At 42.9% G+C, this 20,845-nt stretch overlaps 2 protein-coding genes across 2 annotated transcripts in view; both read right to left on the reverse strand.

The window, feature by feature from the left end:
* LOC139738471 (uncharacterized) overlaps positions 1–20,845 on the reverse strand; it is a 96,326-nt gene that overhangs the window by 6,916 nt on the left and 68,565 nt on the right. Inside the window, exons 60-75 of the mRNA XM_071649098.1 lie at positions 20,318–20,560; positions 19,324–19,575; positions 18,036–18,287; positions 17,229–17,483; positions 16,263–16,517; positions 15,741–15,998; positions 15,038–15,295; positions 12,984–13,238; positions 10,871–11,125; positions 9,620–9,622; positions 8,263–8,514; positions 6,607–6,861; positions 5,690–5,950; positions 4,786–5,037; positions 3,080–3,337; positions 697–777 (exon numbers count right to left, since the gene is read on the reverse strand). Of these exons, the coding sequence (XP_071505199.1) occupies positions 697–777; positions 3,080–3,337; positions 4,786–5,037; positions 5,690–5,950; positions 6,607–6,861; positions 8,263–8,514; positions 9,620–9,622; positions 10,871–11,125; positions 12,984–13,238; positions 15,038–15,295; positions 15,741–15,998; positions 16,263–16,517; positions 17,229–17,483; positions 18,036–18,287; positions 19,324–19,575; positions 20,318–20,560 (3,645 nt within the window). The remainder of the gene's footprint in view (positions 1–696; positions 778–3,079; positions 3,338–4,785; positions 5,038–5,689; positions 5,951–6,606; positions 6,862–8,262; positions 8,515–9,619; positions 9,623–10,870; positions 11,126–12,983; positions 13,239–15,037; positions 15,296–15,740; positions 15,999–16,262; positions 16,518–17,228; positions 17,484–18,035; positions 18,288–19,323; positions 19,576–20,317; positions 20,561–20,845) is intronic.
* LOC139738478 (hyalin-like) lies at positions 11,367–12,627 on the reverse strand. The gene is made up of 2 exons (XM_071649106.1): positions 12,324–12,627; positions 11,367–11,635 (listed from the first exon to the last, which is right to left on the reverse strand). The coding sequence occupies exons 1-2, from the start codon at positions 12,625–12,627 to the stop codon at positions 11,367–11,369; spliced, it is 573 nt and encodes a 190-aa protein (XP_071505207.1).

Raw genomic sequence — 20,845 nt, forward strand, 5'->3', positions numbered from 1 at the left:
AAAAAAATCAAAACACAGTGCCATATCTTGATGCAATGGGAACACTCCAAGCAGAGCAAAGTCTCACATGCACAGCAATGTACAGTGCAAAAAAAGAAAAAGAAAAACTTTAAAAAAATAATGAAATTGAAAAAATATCCAAAAATTACACAAGAAATCCAACTGCAAATCATTATCAATTGATTCTTAACATTCTTTTTGAAATGATCTCATACCACTCTCTACCTACATTGTACACCCTCACAGGAATAAAAAATCAAATACATCCTACTACACATTTCAAGTGCTTGTACACCCTTTCTTTCTCTTTTTGTTGTTTTCTTTCTTTCTTCTTACAATTTTGGGAGGTTGAGTTTATGCAACAATTCAGAGAAGTATGAACAATTACAAGGAAACATTCACACAAAGTTATAGCATGTCTTGCCCTTTGAAATATCAAAGAGAAACAAATTACAAAAATATCTAGATTTATTCATTTGTAGTGTGTGTGTGCATTTGTGTGTTTCTTTACACAAGGCTAACATGCAGGTATTTGGCAGCAGTGCTAAACTGAAGTACAGTGCACACTGGAATTTATCCTTCTGTATAGGTTTGCATCAAGTCCGTAATATCTGAACCCTCACTCCCTCTCTCTTTACATCTCTCTCACTCTATCTTTTAATCTCTCTTTTTTCCCTGTAGGATTGAGAAGCGCACCTGGTAGACACAGGAAGGTGTCGGCGCTGTAGAAGCATTGTTCGTTGGCCTGACACGGGTTGCTGTCACAGGGCGTACTTTCTGGAAAGGTCACAGAGGTTGGGGGGTAGGGAAGAAAAAGACGGTCAATGTTTGCGAAAGAAAGCGACTGGGTGGAGGAAAGGAGGGAGGAAATAAGTCGGCTTTGTTTTCATTTGAGTCAACTGATAACTCTACGTAGCTCACTTATTAATTACACATGTCAATCGATGCACAGGATGTTTGCGTTAGGAGAGTCATAGATGCAACTAATTAGACTACATAAGTGAGTGTCAACAGTCACAAAACAATCACAAACGGAGAGTAATCATATGCTTGCATTGAAGGTTACCACCTGTAAAACAGACTGTCATGAATCGAAAACAGCAAGTAAAGGTAACTTTCCGCATTTAAAAGAGAAAAATATCAGCAATTGGGTCATCCAATGTCAGGTTTTTGCTTCATATTGCTTCAACAGCGGGTTGCCATTCTAACTGTGAGAGAAATGATATAAATTCAACAAAAATTCAACATTTTGTCTGCTTAAAGATTAAATCTGTGCATTTCACGGATCATTATGAGATATTATGGCATTTACTGACAAACACGAAAATCTTTACAGTTTTTTTTTTTTTTTTTTGCTGGTAAATACATGGCGAGCGTATGGTGCACTGATAAAGATTTGACAGGGTGTAGAGAAGATGACTGCACAAAGTACAGATATGAATGGACTGGCACAGTAGTCCAATTTGTCTGTTTCAAAATGTATGAAGAATAAAACATTGAAATTATGTACAATCTTTCCACAGACAATTGGTGCAAATTTACTTCATTTACTTTTGGTGAAGATCTACTTCATCTCATTTTCCCTCTTATTCTAAGTTGTAGCAAAATTAAAGAATTTAAATTGCACAAGGGGAGAATTACAGAACATTTATTAGAAATGTTGCATTAGAACAGTGTGCAATTCAAGAGAATGGATTACAACAATAGGGATATTCTTGTTAAGTTCAGTAATTTGAATTGCCAGTACCTATGAGGGAAAAAAAAGCTTGATACCGTCAAAGAATTACGGCATGCAAGGGTTACGAACAGGAAAAAGGTGACACAGAATTTCAGGAATCATTTTGCTCAAGGACTGGAAAGTGAGTGCATAAATGATGCAACAAAAAATCATTGTCTTTACTCTTGGTGTCTTTGTAAGCAGTATTTCATTCAACTGTAACATCAAGTGATATGACTGGTCAATGCCAATCCTCCGGTGAACAGTGGCCAAGGACTAAATTGTTGGTTGCTATTGGCCCTGTAACACTTGTAAATTGCACTTGAGCCACGAACAAACAAACAAACAACAAATGATGGGTGCATGGTTTTGATGAATTTTAATTCTCAGATGGATGAGGAACAAATTATGACACCGTCTAGGCCAATGAATGTCTGAATTGTATCAATTATTTCTGCAGAGTGAAGCCAAGACATGTGTCAGCTGCGACAAAGACCAAAAGAGCTGCCAGTACACAAACATGCGGGATTACATGCAGTGGGAAATTAGCTGTGCATGCATGTATGGACTAGTTAACAATGTGGTGGGAAGTCATTGACTGTTTATTATCATCATCATATCATCTTTTATCACCATCATCTTCATCATCATCACCATCACCGTCATCAGAATCACCATCATGATCATCATGATCCCATCAACATCATCATCATCATCATCATCATCATAACTATCACCGTCATCAGCATTATCATCATCATCGTCCTCAACATCACCATCATCCCCATCATTATCGCTGTCGTCATGATCATCACCATCATCATCATCATCATCATAGTACAGGTGTGCTGTACAGCCACATAGGGGTTACTATGGTAAACTCTAATGCTCAAGCTTTTGTCACGGCATTAATGTAGGAAAGACAAAAGCTACAGATGGATGGGAGTTCTTTCATGATGTAAACCAAGTGCAAGTGCAATCACCATGTGCATATTTCAGGTCAGACTGAAGTTTATGGAGGCAAGAGGAAAAATACAATACAAACAACATAAAATATATTCCAAGGGGGAATTTTTCACTCTGTTTTATCATAGGACTCGAGAAGTCATAAGAGAAAGGGGGTTCTACAGATATAAAAGGCCAGGCTTTGCGTTCTTAACATGAAATGTTTCCGATTCCAAATCCATGGCTGTACAGCACAACTTTCACTGGCGTTTTTACTTTCTTCCATCATGCAAGCAATTCATTCTTTCCTCAACTCATCAAGACCTCCCATCATCATCTCCATCATCATCATCATCATCACCATTTTGATCTCCACTAGCACCGCAACTGGTTATCGCGAGCATCATCACTACAAACCTGTCACCGTGACGACGAACTGGCAAACGGCCTGGTTGTTGGAGGTGTCCGTGAAGGTGTAGGTGACAGTCGTGTCACCGAGGATGAAGCTGTCTCCGGGTGAGGCAGTCTGGGAGACGGTCACAGCAGAGTTGTCGGTGGCCGTCGGTTCCACCCAGAAGGCGGCCTGGGTTCCATCCAGGTTGATGTCCGAGACTGTGATGTCACTAGGGCAGTTGGAGATCACTGGAGCTGTCGTGTCGCCGGTCCCCGCAGTAGCTGTATCAGAAAGTGGCGGTGAAGATGCAGTTTTAATAGTAGATGCATCCACTAGGTTGTTGTGAGTGATCCTACCGTGCCTAGCCTTTTATCTGCTTTCAGCCCTCTGATTACTGATTAACATACATTCCAAAATCTGTGCACGCTGTAGTACAGCAGCAGTAAATAAAACTTGAATGAGTTCTAATTGAACTCAACCCAGGAACAAATGACGAAAGGGGTCATCTCAAGAGACACTGAAATTGCAATAGAATTCTTTTTTTAAGGTCACATATAATGACTTTTTATTGAAACACACAATCTACCAAAGCAGAATTTCATGTCTGCTTTATATTGGCTAATGTAATAAATTGCAGGAGCATCATTAATTACTTCCATGCAAATTTAAATTCACAGGTCTGTCAAAGGGCAATCACTTTGTTGCAACCTAGGGCTTGACTCATTACAAAGTGTTGTAGTCATCGAAGGTCTTGGTGTCTGTTGCTGCCCGTTTCGTTTCATGAAGAGGTATGTAACCATTTCCAGTCACGATACTTTAACTACAATCACAGCATAGTGCACCTGTGGTTAGTTCTTTGACCACTGGATAGGGAGAAATGTGTGGGATCAATGATGGCACTCACCGATGATGACATTGAAGCTGCAAGTGGCCTGGTTGCCGACGTTGTCGGTGAAAGTGTACGTCACCGGCGTGACCCCCAGCGAGAAGACTGCTCCTGGAGTGATGGTGGAGGACACTGTCACTCCTCCCTCAGCATCCAAGGCGGAGGGCTCGGTCCATGAGACCTGGGTGCTCGTCACTCCCACTGCGACGGTCTGGGTGATGTCAGAAGGACAGTTCTGGATGACAGGAGCGGCGGAATCAATGGCTGACATAGGGGAGAAGGAAGAGAGAAAAATAAGGTCAAATCCCTTTTGGAAACTGGTATTTACTCAAAATGTACAGTGGTTCATGCTGACAGAACAGCTGATTACTATTTTGGAGCACCATCAGCATCACGAGGTAAAAAAAAAATCCAAAAATCTTGAAATTGGCAGGTACATTAATGAGGTGCGGTGTAGATTGCTCAGCACTCTCATTCCAGAGGTTCTCGGTTCTAATCCTGCCTGGTGTGCAGATAGCCACCTCACTTGTGTTCCCTTTTGACCCAGACGTAGCATTCATAAAACATGCTCTTATATATTCTACAAATGTTTTAACACTTATCAGGTGCCTCCAGTTAAATGACCGAGTTCATCATCACTTTTACACCGCCCTCAAGGAGTAAAGGTGACAAATATTTTGTAGTGCCAACTGCTAATTTTTGGGGCCAACCATAAATCTAATATTCCCTACAGCCAACAAGTTGCAGCTTTGCTTTGTGATTCGTCATGGACCATTTAATTGATAGGCAGGAAATTAATAGATGACCTATGCCAAAATGTGCCCATGGTGTCTGATAGCTCACCGACGGTGACGAGGAATGAGCATGTCGCAGTGTTTCCTGCAGCGTCGGAGAACGTGTACGTGACCTGCGAGGTTCCGACTGGGAAGGCGGTGCCGGGGGCGGCAGTCCTGGTGGTGGTGACGGCCGACACGAAGTCCACGGCCGTCGGCTCGATCCAAGACACTGCTGAACTCGTGGTGCCACTGGCAACAAACGTTGTGATGTCCGAGGGGCAGTTGCTGATGACGGGTGCCGTGTTGTCAGTATTAGCAGCTGCAGGAGAGGAGTGATTATGTGTAGTGCATCATAGAAAAAAGTTCTGCTATTTCTATCTTAATATGTATATCTGACTGCCCAGCTCAAAATCCACAAAGAGTAGGTCAAGATGAATTTCCACTTTTGTACAGTTTAAAAGAGAAAGCTCTAAGTTTTAAAATAATGTATAACTTGTTAAAATTGGACCATTCTATCTCATTCACAAAGTGATTGAATATATGAGAACATACATGTAAGATTGTGTTTTTCTTCTGTAAGATTTGGAAAGAGCTTCTACTTACTTTGTTAATGGCTTGAGGCTAGCTTTTTGCTACACTCATTTACAAATGAAGGTGATGACATAGTGAGCTATGGATTCTTTTTATTTAGGATCAGCTTTAGGGCAAGCAACTCAACAAATTCCTTCCGTACTGACTACTCGTTTACCTGAATAATCATGATCTCATTTGGCCCGTAACAGGCAAAGTTCAACTTGAGCTCAAGACAAGATTGTACACTCTAATATATTTTTTTGTTGCTGTTTGCCAGTGACAAATTCATTCCTAGAATATACAAAAGAAAAAATTCTGTATATTTGATAATGACAGTGATGGCAGCATTCTGGGTATTACAGAAATCAGTGTGGTCCACAGAAACATTCTGCACTTACTAGCCAGCGTGACTGTGAACTGGCAGATGGCTGAATTGCCCGCAGCGTCGGTGAAGGTGTACACGACACTGGTCGACGTGCCGACGGCGAAAGTGGTGCCGGGGGTGGCCGTCTGGGTCACCGTCACGGCGCTGGTCTCGTCCACCGCGGTGGGCTCGGTCCAGGAGACGGCGGCGCTGGTGGTGCTGCCGGACACGACAAGGCTGATGTCATCGGGGCATCCGCTGATGACGGGCGGGGTGGTGTCACCAGTGGCTTGGGCTGTGAGTGAATAGATGAAAAACAGTCAGAAGGCTACCCCAAACAGCTTCTCAACAAATATCACCTTCACTTCTTGATGATGATGAAACAGCATCATTTATTTACAGCGCCATTTATCTGTAGAAACATTCAAAGGCCCTCGGTCCCCACAATGATGGGTTAGACTTGATCATCACCATGCGAGCTATGGCATCAATGTTATTATTTCATGCCTGAAATTCCAAGACCATGTCTGTCAACACAAAAAGTAGACAACAATGAAGCAAATGTAGAGGGTGTCTTCCATTAACCTGCTGAGGACGAGGTAACAGGCATTTCTCATACAGATGCCTGCCCGAGTACACACAGGATTAGTCTTCAACTGGTTAAGAGGACTTTAAGAACATTGTAGGTTTCAATATCCTGAAACCTTCTGAAATAAAAAGGGCAATCATCCTTCAAATGTTTCACTATGCCCTTTTTTCCCTTTTTTTTCTGAGATAAGAAAAGTAGTTGAAGGAGGAAAGGTAACTTTGCAGCATGTTTATTCCACAAGCAAAAGCAGGATGTGTATTAACCCCTTGGGTGCTTTACATTTCGTTTGGCACAGAAGGTCCCCATAGGATTGTAAACACTCTCTTCAGTCGCTGGCATAGAAAGGGCTACATAGTTCCTACCCGTGATTGTGATGGTGAAGATGCAGAAGGCATTGTTTCCGGACGCGTCCGAGAAGACGTATGAGACTTGGGTCTGGCCGAGGCCGAAGCTGCTGCCCGGAGTGCTGCTCTGGGTGACCGTCACCGCACTGGTCTCATCCACGGCCGACGGCTCCGTCCAGGACACCGGAACACTGGTCACTCCGGCGCCGACGGTCAAGGAGATGTCGTTGGGGCAGTTGCTGATCACTGGGGCAGTGTTGTCCACAACGGAGGCTATTGCGCAAAAATTTCAAACAAAACTTTGGTGAGGGCTGATTTCTTTGAAGTCCTGATGAAAAGATTCACCAGTTTCATATATTTGAAAAAAAATAACAACTTCATAATGGTTAATCATCCACTTTGATATATTTTGAATGTGTTATCTATCATAAGCACTGCAGACTAATTTCTGCAAACATCGCTTTTCCAAAACAAAAACTTGTAAAAGCCATCAGCCTACTGCCCGAGCAGCATAACAATTATGATGACTCTTGGGTAGGCTCTTCAAAGTTGGGAACTGCCTCGAGAAATGTAGGCACCAGTATTTCTCTGCAGTGCATTCTTCTATTTTTCTGGAGTATATGCCTTATCAGGTAGGCTTTTCCTTACCAATGGGAATCAAAGAGCAATGATTGTGTGACTGATATACAACTGTAAATCATTGTGCAGAACACTCCTAAGGAAAAAGACATAATCCAATGACAATACACGTAATTTTTTGTACAGATATCAAAAAGCAGACAGAATGTGCTGGCAGTCATTTTATTCAACATCTCAAATTAGAGACAAACAACAGATAGAACAAATGACCATGATGTACATTCTCCAAGACGACAAAACGATACTGCAGTTTTGCGAGATCAAGATAATAAAGAGCCATCTCTGTGTGTGATCAGACTTTACTGCAGCTCAAAGTGATACAGAGTATCTATCTAAAAACAAAACAAATAATGGCATAATATGCAGATGCTAAAAATCCACGGTGACATTGAAGAAATTAACAAGAAAATAAATAAAAGTGTTAATAAAAGGTGCAGTGGGAATATTCTCAAGGATATGTTAAAAAAAAAATCCATGAAAGAAAGGAAACAAGAACAAGTTTATATCAGTCAGGTTTTAGAGTAAGCTGGTAAAAGGCAAAAACTGTCAACTTAAAAGTCAGCTTCAGCAAGGAGGAAGAAGAAAATGGGAGTAAAGCAGAAGGAAGCTGACAAATTTCACTACTATCAAACAAGCAGCGGACAATCTTTGATGACATACTACTTATTACATGGAAAAAAACACATTGAGAGTGACAAAACACACAATGTCAAACATTTTTAGACCAACATCATGTGAGCAAAGGAAAGTATTATATTGTCACTGTTTAGACGTACAGGACAATATAATCACCTAAACAAAACAAAGAGAGGCAGAGAGAGATGGAGAGAGAACGAGAGAGGAATAATGGGAGATGGGAGAAGAAGAAAAAGAGGAAAAAGAAGAGAGAGTGAATGTGAATGAGCTTAAGAGTTACTGTGCAACAGAGAAATAACATCCAATGTGCCACATTGCAGCATGAGATATGACACAAACCTGTAACAAAGAACACAGAAGTCACAGAAAGAAAGAAAAAGAGACAGTGAGCCATTTTACCAACAAGAGTAACAACGAAAGTGCAGGTGGCGGTGTTGCCAGCGGCATCAGTGAAAGTGTAGACGACAGTGGTGGATCCGAGCGGGAACGTGTCCCCGGGGGACAGGTTGCTCGAGCCCGTGACGGCGCCCTCTGCGTCGGTGGCGGTCGGCTCCACCCAGCCCACCTCCGTGCCGACCGTGCCGGCCGGTAGCACGATGGAGACATCCATGGGGCAGCCAGCGATCGTTGGAGGGGTATTGTCGACCGCAGCTACGGGTGCATTTCATACAGGCAGTACAAGTGGACAGGGAGAAAAACAAAGAGATACATGGACAAACATGCAGACAGACACAGAGATACAGACAGAAAGCGAGCTATAAAGAAAAACAGAGAAGCTGAAGAAGTCAGACACAAACATTGAAGAGTGAGTTTAGCTTTGGACAAAGATACAGGAAACCTTTATAGACAGATGTTAGCCAGCAGTGCATTCTGACGCTCTCCTACAGCAAACAGAACCGTACCCAATCCGTGCCACAGGAGTGCTCAAACGCTCCTAATACATGTAAAGTGAGCTGTACCAAACTGAACCAAGCCAAAAGGGGACAACTTCCAGATGTGCTCTTTAAAGGGTGCCAAAAGCGTACAAACAGTACGCATGTGATGAATGCGCGTGACATGTACATACATCATAATGTAAAGAGTTTTTTCTCTTTGTTCAGGACATCTGTAAGTATTCTAAGCGTGCCAGGTGAGTGACCCGTTGCTACAAAATGTGTGACCCTCTCTAAAGATAACTTGTGAAGCATGCTTTCTCCACAGAGTGCTTGAAGACTTCAAATACAATAGCACAGCGCGGTACGGTTTGCTTTGATTCGGTTCGCTTCGGTTCACTTTTGAGCGTTCAAACGCTTCCTACGAAAGTACACCTAGCATTATTGAAGCTTGTTAGTTTTTACCCCAAGGTGAGGACACTAGAAGACCCTCCTTCCTCAAAAAAAAAAAGGACCCCCAGAATTCTTCCAATGTAAATTGTGACCCAAACTGCTGCTCGCTATATCTACGGGCAAGATTTAATTATCTGAACTTTGCAGAAGAGCACTCCCTTTAATTAGGAGCCATCAACTCACTGATCACCAATCTCTCCCCAGCCCAAAGATGATGTGAAGATTAGAATCTGTACCCAAAGTCATCAAAAGAGTTTGATGTTTTAATGTTTTAATGTGCCAGTCATACAGTGAATCTCAACTTTTGAATGATGGGAATAGAAACCCAAAGATCAAGACTGCAGCACAGTGCTTGGGGTGGAGCAAAATATCAAAAAACGTTTTTCTAAAATGGTAATAAAGGAACCAAAATTAAATCAATTCATCTGGACTTACTGTTTTACTTCCGAGAACAGTTTCACGTCCGATCCTGGACGCTTCATCAGCTCAAAGATCAAATCGGACGAGCTGATGAAGCGTCCAGGATCGGACGTGAAACCGTTCTCGGAAGTAAAACAGTAAGTCCAGATGAATTGATTTAATTTTGGTTCCTTTATTGATCATTACCTGGATGAAACACAACTTACACCATTGGACTAAAATGGTAATGCAACCCATACGAGTGCAAGAATTCTTTTTTTTTTTTTTTGAACGGCAACAGAGAGTGCAAGAAAAGACCACAGTGTGTAAACGCAAACTGTTGGAAATATTTTGTCCAACGTCCAGAGTAATGTCTGGGACTGTGATCCTACCGGTGACAGTGACGTCAAAACTGCACGAGGCAACGTTCCCGGCGTTATCGCTGAAGATGTACGTTACCGTAGTGGTGCCTACGGGGAAGGAGGAGCCCGGGGCGAGGTTTCGCGAGACAAAGACAGAACCCGAAGCGTCTGTCGCCGTGGGCTCTACCCAGTCTACGCGGGTGCTGGCGGTTCCAGCCGAAACCACTGTGATATCCGTGGGGCAACCGCTGATGATGGGAGGGGTAGTATCTACTGCAGCTACACATGGTGAGTTAGGGAGAAGTTGTTACAAAAGGTAGAGAGAATGATATAAAGACAGTTGCATGCAAGAAATGGGAACCAGGGGTTATGTTGACATGCAAGAATGTTTATCTAAAAGGTATTCGGATTGAATATTTCAGAAAAAGAATTGGCTTCTAATTCTACACCCTCCTAACTGCATTCATTTTACAATGTATGTTGGTCATGAGGAAAATAATTTTCAATGTGATTACAATACATAGAAAGGAAAAAATGTACAAAGATAGATATGGTTAACATCATGCATATTGAAGAAAGTTGTATAGGACAATTGAAAATACAAGGAGCAGTAAACATGTGAAGAGAGGTGATTTATGAGTATAGAAAGACTACAAGAGAGTGATGGAATGTAATATGCCTTTAAAGATACGAGTCATATCTTCCAGTTATCAAAATATTATATCACGATATCTACAGAGACAACCTCTGTGGGTTTTCAAGCTCTGTGCATCACTCTGTTTTGAAAGAAAAAAGGTAACAAGTGAGTAAATCTGTTCCACAATATGTGTAGGGAATAAGAAAGTTCACAAGAGCAACATGATAAGAAAAGACGATGCCACATAACTATCTTTCAAACAGGCGGCAGCTGCTGTAACTTACCAGTGATGGTGATGTCAAAGGAGCACACAGCGGTATTTTCGGATGTGTCGGTGAAAGTGTACAGGACAGTCGTCGTGCCCAGCCCGAAGCTGTCGCCCGGTACACTGGAGCGAGTGACCGTGACAGCGCTGGTCTCGTCCACGGCCGACGGCTCAGTCCACGTCACAGGAACGCTTGTGACTCCCGTCCCGACGGTCAGGGAGATATCACTGGGGCAGTTGCTGATGACAGGGGCGGTGTTGTCGACAGTGGTGGCTGCAAATTTCGGGAGGAAGAATTGAAGATGAAATATTGCTCTATAATACAATGCTGGCTCCAGCCTGTTGTATGGACTACTGAGCAGAAACTTCACGAAACAAACTCCACCATTGAATGGGGGATTTATTGAGTAGGTATAATGAAAAATCTAACACACAGTCTTATCAGCAACCCTCTGGAAGGTTGCTGTGGCACACAATGTGCAAACATACTTTACCCAGTAAATAAAACATAAAAATCAGGAATGCTTACCAGAAATTATGACATCAAAGGCGCAAATGGCCACATTCCCTGCTGCATCAGAGAATGTGTACACCACTGTGGTCTGACCAAGGCCAAAGCTGTTGCCTGGGGCATGGGTTTGGGTCACTGTCACTGCGCTTGTTTCGTCGACAGCGGATGGTTCGGTCCAGGACAGGGGAATGCTGGTGACTCCAGCACCGACGGTCAGCGAGATATCGCTCGGGCAGTTGCTGATCACAGGGGCAGTGGTGTCAACAGTAGTGGCTGCAATTAAAAGAGGATGAATATGACTTCGACAAAGACTTTGATGAAAACTTTAATCCTAATTTGGGCAGGGCAACCTGACCACAAATGTCAGCGCTAGGCATTAACCTTAAAGACATGTCTCCATTTATATCCATACATGACAAGCTTGATGCTTATTTATTGTTTGTACACACCTTACAGTTACATCCAGTGATCTCAAGAAATTTGAGTCTAGTGATGAACTTTATACAGCATCCTTTTCTTATCCACAACCAGGAAGGCTGTTTATTTTGCGCGTAAAGACTGACACAAACTACTCTGACATCTACATCATTTGTCGGTGAAACTTCTTGAGACTGCGAATATATTGGAAAAGGCAAGGAGACTTGCCATTATAATGAATTCAGTTATAGGAAACTCATCCAAAAAAAAAAATAAAAATGGTATAGCAATTTTTTTTTTCCGAGAATCAGATGAAAATTCATAAGTATCCAAAGTTCTGATCTCCCCCATTCCCCCAAAATATCAAACAAAAACAGAATACAGAGATTTGTTATTCCATATCTAAAATGTTCATACACACCAAAAGCTTGAACAGATATGGGGGAGGGGGATCAATCTCACTGAAGTATACAACCCACAGTAGAATTGAGCCCTTCTAGTTACAAAACATATCAAAAAGATGCAGACACATGTAGAGGCTTACCAGAAATGGAGATATCAAAGGCGCAAACGGCCACATTTCCTGCTGCATCAGAGAATGTGTACACCACTGTGGTCTGACCGAGGCCAAAGCTGGTGCCTGGGGCATGGGTTTGGGTCACGGTCACTGCGCTCGTTTCATCAATGGCGGATGGCTCCGTCCACGACACAGGAACACTTGTGACTCCAGCACCGACGGTCAGGGAGATATCGTTGGGGCAGTTGCTGATGACGGGGGCAGTGCTGTCAACAGTGGTGGCTGAAAGTGACAAAGAGATATATTGGCAAGACCAAGTCTTCACATACATATCCTCAAACCTCGAATGAGATGCACCTCATCACATCCAGCACAGCATCCGGTACGGCAGAAATGTCACCACATATATGTATCTAACAATCTTAGATTCTGAGTTTCATGAAAATATTAGAGAACTTTGAAAATTGAAGCTTTTCAAACACGCAGAGAATAAATTTAAGTTCAAAATGTGGTCATAAAAAAACAAACATTTCTCCTGTCTATTTTTAAACCAGGACGGCAGCGCACCACTCAAACTGACTGGAACAATTTTTGACGGATATGTCATTCACAGAAGGGACATGTATTTTTAGTTTGGCCATCCAATTCACAAACAAAAATAAACAGGTCAATATCGGGGACACTTACCAGAAATGGAGATATCAAAGGCGCAAACGGCCACATTTCCTGCTGCATCAGAGAATGTGTACACCACTGTGGTCTGGCCAAGGCCAAAGCTGTTGCCTGGGGCGTGGGTTTGGGTCACCGTCACTGCGCTCGTTTCGTCAACAGCAGAAGGCTCAGTCCACGACACGGGAACACTTGTGACTCCAGCACCGACGGTCAGGGAGATATCGTTGGGGCAGTTGCTGATGACAGGGGCGGTGTTGTCAACAGTGGTGGCTGAAAATGACAAAGAGATATATTGGCAAGACCAGGTCATTATATACATTTCCTCAAACCTCAAATGAGATGCACCTTATCACATCTAGCACAGCTTTCAGTAGGGCAGAAATGTCACCACATCTAAGCATCCAACAATCTTAGATTCTGAGTTTCATGAAAATATTACAGAAATTTGATAATTGAAGCTTTTCAAACATACAGAGAATAAATCAAAGTTACAAATGTGACAAAAAAAAATCCTATTTATTTTCAAACCAGGAATGCTGTGATCCACTCAAACTGACTGGAGCAATTTTTGACATGTATGTCATTCACAGATTGAAAGGGAAATGTATTTTTAGTTTGGCCATCCAATTCACAAACAAAAATAAACAGCAGGTCAATTTCAGGAACGCTTACCGGAAATCGAGATATCAAAGGCACACACGGCCACATTTCCTGCTGCATCAGAGAATGTGTACACCACTGTGGTCTGGCCAAGGCCAAAGCTGTTGCCTGGGGCGTGGGTTTGGGTCACGGTCACTGCGCTTGTTTCATCAATAGCAGATGGCTCGGTCCAGGATACAGGGACACTTGTGACTCCAGCACCGACGGTCAGGGAGATATCGTTGGGGCAGTTGCTGACGACAGGGGCGGTGTTGTCCACAAAAGTGGCTGAAAATGATGAAGAGGTATATTATTAAGAACAAGACTTCATCCATTTTCTCAAACTACAGGGAGATTGGCTCTCTCACACTTTGCTGAGCATCTAGTACAGAAGCAATGTTGGCACACCTGTGAATCTATCAATTACAAATGACCTTAAACTTGTAATTTCCATTAAAAGCTTAGAACAACCTTAAAACTGTACCAGTTTAAAAAGTAATGTAATGATTGTTAGATGAGGATCTATACAGCACTCTATTGTCACTGTAATTATCTTTTTCTGCTTTTATTTTATTTTCCTCTAAAGTGCATAGAGACCTTGCCAAAGGCATAATGCACTGTATAACAATGGTAAAGATATATATATATATATATATATATATATATATATATATATATATATATATATGATAATGACAATGACATCAGATTTCGGCCTTAGTGACAGTATCGCATAACTTCTTCAAAATACTTCACGTATTCACAGAATTGATAAAAATGAAAACAGAGAATTTTTTTCTGTGTTTTCAAGCAAGGGAATCTGTGTTTACCTCAAAGTGACTAGAGCAATTTTGACATCGATGTCATTCATACACCGAATGGAAATTCTTTTTGACTTTTGCCACCGAATTCACACGAAAATAAAAATACAAGGTAGTTATAAAAATCAGGAAAGCTTACCAGAAATCGAGATATCAAAGGCGCAAACGGCCACATTTCCTGCTGCATCAGAGAATGTGTACACCACTGTGGTCTGACCGAGGCCAAAGCTGTTGCCTGGGGCGTGGGTTTGGGTCACTGTCACTGCGCTTGTTTCATCAATAGCAGATGGCTCGGTCCAAGATACAGGGACACTTGTGACTCCGGCACTGACGGTCAGGGAGATATCGTTGGGGCAGTTGCTGATGACGGGGGCAGTGTTGTCCACAACAATGGCTAAAAAAGGAAGGTTGAAAATGAAGATGAAATCTTTACACGACTGAATTTGCAGAAATATCCGAGTATTTACCAGGACTCCTTCTCTCCTAGTTAGAGTTTGCAAGGTACAGGAAAAAATAGCATTATTAATGGCACTGTTATCAAGGCTGGGCAGCGCTCTTTTGGATACTCCAACAACAATCAACCGATACATTGTTTGCACAAGAACTCACCAGTGACCGACACCTGGAAACTGCAAACAGCGACATTTCCTGCGGCATCGGAGAAGGTGTAAGTGACGATGGACGTCTGACCGACGGGGAAGACGTCTGCAGGACTGGCCGTCTGGGTGACTATTACAGGGCTGGTCTCATCCGTAGCCGTGGGCTCGGTCCAGGTGACTGCCACGTTGTCGATGCCAGCCGGCACGGAGAGACTGATGTCACTGGGGCAGTTGGAGATCACTGGTGGTGTATTGTCGACAGGAATGGCTACAAAAAAACAAACAAAACAGAATTGATTCCACAGACACAAATTAAAAGATTTTGCATCTCAACCTCACCTCTTTACAAAGGTTTGATTTCAGTTCACACACGTGTCATGTTTTATACAATGCTTCATTCCATAAAGATAAGGCAAACTGACGAATACAAAGTGTAGCACTGGCTACCCACTGTAAAGCTTTCCTCTCAAATAGTTAGTCCAGGGAGCCCAGTCTTTTATGCATAGACATGATATAAATGGAATGGAAATATGCTGATTGAATAAATGACCAGGTTTCTGATAATCCACAACTACAGTTGTATTACCATAAAGTAGAAACATTCAGAATAAAATATGTAGGACATGAACTAATTAAAAGTAGCACCACCACTGGCCAGGTTTTCCCACACAGAAAGTCTAAGGCGAGAGACAACGTCGTATCTTGAGCCTCACCAATTACAGTGACATCGAATGAGCACATGGCGGAGTTGCCGGCAGCATCGGTGAAGGTGTAGACGACAGTTGTGACGCCGACGGGGAATTGATCTCCCGAGAGGAAGTTTTGGGTGGAAGCGATCGGGAGGGACTCGTCGTCGGCGGTAGGCTCCTGCCAGACGGCCGTGACGGTGGCAATGTTTTCGGGGACTGTCAGCTGGATGTCCGCGGGGCAGTTGGTGATGACCGGTGGGGTGTTATCCACAATGATCAGCTCTGCATTGGGACACAGGTATTGAGAAAACATTCAGATTGCTACAAGCTTCCCAAAAACTAAAATTCACCAAATGATCCTTCTTTGTCATGCTAGTCAGGTACCCTTCAGATGATTATTTTTTGCAATTCTATAAATTGATTTAATAGGATTGGAGAAAAATGAACAGGAAAAAGAAAACAGGCAAAAGTCAATTGAAGACACAAAGTGTATGAATATCATTTTGCCTACAGTGTCAAGACAAGAAGTCCGGACTCAAAACTAACCTGTTACTGTGACGATGAAGATGCAGAAGGCATCATTGCCGCTGGGGTCGCTGAACTGATAGACCACTTGAGTGGTGCCGAGGTTGAAGAGGTCGCCAGGCCGATGGCTCTGGGTGACGGCGACACTTCCGGAGTTGTCAAAGGCCTGCGGCTCCGTCCACGTGACAACCTCGGATGTGGAACCCTCTGGAGTCAGCACCTCAAAGTCGGTGGGGCAACCATTGACGACGGGGATCGTGGTGTCAATGGCACCGACTGGGTGAAGGAAAATTTGTTTAAAAAGATGGTGTAAAGATGTGACATGAGGGTACGGAAAGTCTAGTGTTCTCAATTGTACAGTCAAACCTGTCTATGGCGGCCACCCAAGGGAGACAAAAAAAGTGACCATTATAGACAGGTGGCCGCTATAGGCAGGTCCTTTAACAAGCTTTTTCTCTCGGAAGGAATTGTTTTTAGCAGTTGTATATGGCAGGTGGCTGCTACAGAGAGGTGGTCACTAAGACAGGGTTGACTATATGAAGAAGTGAACTTTCATTTCCCATTTCCAGTGTACCACAAAGAATACCACAAATTTGCAAAAAGAACAGTCACTCAAATAGCATATCAAATAACAGAAGCGCTGTGAGCAAAAAAAAAAAGAAAAAAAAAGAGGCTTGTTGGAGATTATGTCATATGAGAAATGGATTTAAATTTCCAATACTTTCACATATACTGAATCATACTCTAGCAGGGTGCCAATTGGCTTTTCTTCTCATAAATTTCAGCAGGGGTGTTACTCAAATAGTTCAAACCACTTACTATGAATAAGAATTTGATTTTGAGACACAAACTACAAAAAAGTGCAACAAGGCCCATGTATGTTACTCGTGCTTTTACAGTTTCAGCAACAATGCTCTCTTTCTGTTTTCCCCGAGTATATACTTTGTATATCCACAAGATTGCGCATAAGATTCCTCAGACACTCACTGACAACGTTGACATCGAATACACAGGTGGCGCTGTTTCCGGAATCGTCGGTGAATGTGTAGGTGACTGTGGTAATGCCCAATGGGAACGAGTCTCCGGGAGCGTTGGTCGAGACGACATTCACGACGCCCGAGTTGTCGATGGCCCGCGGAACGGGCCAGGAGGCCACGACGGCGGTGTTGGAATCGGGCGTGTTCACCGTGATATCCCCTGGGCAGGCGGTCACGACTGGGGCTACGTCATCAGCATCACGGACTAGAGGAACGAGAGGGAGACAGTTGTCATAAACAGGCACACAATGCAGTGCTCGCCAGGCCAAGTCAAGCTCATATCCCATTCATCAAGCTCTTGCGTATGCTTTAAATAACCTTTGTATTTCTTCTCCCATAAATGCACATTTAAATCAAACAACTTCAAGGTCATCTACAAATTAACCTTAAAAAACTGTCCCAAGAATGGATACCGTCATATCCAAACAAGAACCTTCAAAACTGTGGATGTATCTGAAGTATGGGATAGAGGCAAGAAGAAATATATTTTATTTAGGCCAGAACTCTGTTGGCACATCACCCAGCTGGTAAAAAGTAATAAAACAATGAAGTTCTTGTCCTGATCAAGTTCACTCAAGCTGCTAAATTTTCTGTTTGTTTAATTTTACTGCATTTGATGAACCAATCTGAACACTGAGTAAGATTTCTCTTCAAGTGGTATGCCAATCTGAACACTAAATACGATTTCTCTGTAAGTGGTATGAACAGAGTAGCATACATTTGTACATCTTCACTGCAATGGAAGAGAAACACTCACCGAGGACGAAGACGTCAAAGCTGCAGAAAGCGACATTATTTGCCTCATCAACGAAAGTGTACGTGACCGAACTCTGGCCGAGCGCGAAGAGGCTGCCCGGTGTGGACGACTGGCTCACACTGACATCACCGAAGTTGTCAGTTGCCGTGGGCTCCGTCCAGAAAACATTGGCCCGGGTGGTGCCCAGTGGGACGAACAAGAAGACATCGTCGGGGCAGCCCGTGATCACGGGAGCAATGTTGTCAGCCTCAGCTAAATTGGGAAAAGGGAGATGGAGAGGGTATGTGGTTACAAACCTGCCAATCAAAATATCCAAAAACTCCTCCGTTTACTTTCTATTCGTTTACCAAGCAATCCAGCTACAGAGAGACATATTTCATTCAGGTTACTCTGTGTTACCAACCAATACAATCTTGATAAGAACATTGTAGAAGGTAAAGCACAGATATCAAATGTGAAGAAGATAGTGTCCATCATAATTTCGTAGCACTTTAGCAGGGAATATCTCTGTAGCATGGAACCTTGTGATAACCTTACTTTGGTGACTTATAGTCTTATTCTTCCAGAAGGGGGTTGTTTTGTTTGTTTTGTATCACGTTTGCTCATTCATTATGTTCACATAGGAAGATGTTGATCTTTTATGAAAGTGTGATCAAATTCAGTGCACAATATGTGTGCATATTCTGTTCTTTTGAGGATGGTATAATTTTATATCATCCATTTAAGATAATGTTCCACAAAAAGTCATGTGAATTCAACGAATTTCTCTCTTTTCTTGTAGCAATTATACAATAAATCATATCTCGTTGCACACATTGCTAAGATGCACATATTACTGTAAAAGTGGAAATTTTCGCGGTGTTGAAATTTTTGCGCATTTCGCGCAATCAGAAACTAGCGCAAAAATAAAAGCACGCGAATATTTCTGCTTGCCATATGTTCCTGTAGTTGATGTCTTGATACCGCGGAATTAAAAACATGCGAAACTCTTCTTATCCGGCCGAGCGTGAAAAATAAGTCGCGCCAAAATATCCACTTTCACAGTACTATAGACAAAGTCTGAGGTACTTAATCTTTGCAGTTGGGTAGCTGTAGATAGCTGCGACGTTGGCTCTCAGCTTATCATATCACACTGTACAAAAAACTTGTATATTGCAGCCACCCAAGGGAGACAAAAATAGTGGCTATTTCTTCCGAGGGGGGAAGGGGGTTAGTGGCTGTATACAGCAGGTGGCCACTCTAGACAGGCAGCCACGAAGGTAGGTTTTCACTGTATTCGATTTCTCACCAACGACAGTGACGAGGAAGCTACAGGTGGCCGAGTTGCCTTCGGCATCACTGAAGGTGTATGTCACAATGGTGGTTCCGACTGAGAACAGGTCACCGGAGTTGAAGTTGTTGGCAACGTTGACCACACCGGAGTCGTCGACAGCTGTTGGGGCAACCCAACTGGCCGCACCGGCAGTCACTCCAACATCGACACGGACGTCGACATCATCAGGGCAGCCGGAGATCACAGGGCGGGTAACATCAACAGCAACTATGAATTTGAAAAAGCAAAGAAATGAATAACTTGCATGGTTAAAGGAATTAATGTGGATCAAGGCACAAATGTAGAAATTTTCAGAGCAACTTCAATAATGTGTACATACTGGAGAGAATATCTGACTTTAATCGTTGCACACCACCTACACAATTACCTGTTAAAGTAATTGTGAAAGCACTAGTTGGCCGATATTGCCCAAATACTTCATATTACTATTGAATACCACTACTTAACCCATTGAGGATGGGCTGATTCCATAGACACATGCCCGATTACACTCAAAGACTTGTCCTCAAAGGGTCAAGATGAAGTTTCAGTTTCATCAAAGGAGATGGGATTGATGGAATTATTGTTACCACATTATCCTTACTATCATCATTGTCATCATTGTCAGCACTACTATTATCATCACTACTACTGCTGCTTCCGCTTCTTCTACATCTACTGCTGCTACTACTGCTACTACTGATACCCTGAACTACTACCACTACTATGGTACTACTTTTGCAGCTACACGTACTACCACTTCAACTATTGCAGCTGCTGCCATGGCAACGGCGACCATGGCGACCATGGCAGCGGCAGTGACTGCAAAGACAAGAGCTACTATTTGTACTACTACTACTGTTACTACCGCTACTGCTATTTCTACATCTACTACTGTTCCTGCTCCTACTGCTGCTACTACTACTACTGCAACTAATGGTATTGACTGGTGTTTTGTTGATGCACTTACTGGTGACAATCACAGTGAATGTACAGGAGGCGGAGTTGCCCGCGGCATCGGTGAAGGTGTACGTGACCTGGGTGGTGCCCCTCGGGAACTGGGAGCCTGGCGAGTTGGTCTGGGTGACCACCACATTACCCTCCAAGGCAGTGGGCTCGTTCCAGACCACGGGGGCACTGGTGAAGCCAAGCGGTGCCTCGTAAGTGATCATGTTGGGGCAGCCGATGATGACAGGTGCGATGTCGTCGACGGCTGGGTAGAAGGAAGACGAGGGGGAGGGTAATTTACACTTGTACACTGTAGCTTCATGGATGGATGTCTTTTTGTGTGTTTACTTTCCATACCTGACTAGATTACAACGGCTGGTGGAATTCCGTAATATATGTATATTCTCATATGACTTTGTTCGCATCAGCATGCCTGGCAAATATTTGATATTAGTACACAGTATTGATACTTTGATAAGCATTTTACATCAAGAACATACATGTATAGCCATTTGGTGTAAACATTTGAATGCCTGCTTTGCCCAGAGAT

This window comes from Diadema antillarum, unplaced genomic scaffold (assembly GCF_040938485.1).
Source record: "Diadema antillarum isolate AM-2024a unplaced genomic scaffold, OU_Dant_1.0 seq00000744_RagTag, whole genome shotgun sequence".
Taxonomy (NCBI): domain Eukaryota; kingdom Metazoa; phylum Echinodermata; class Echinoidea; order Diadematoida; family Diadematidae; genus Diadema; species Diadema antillarum.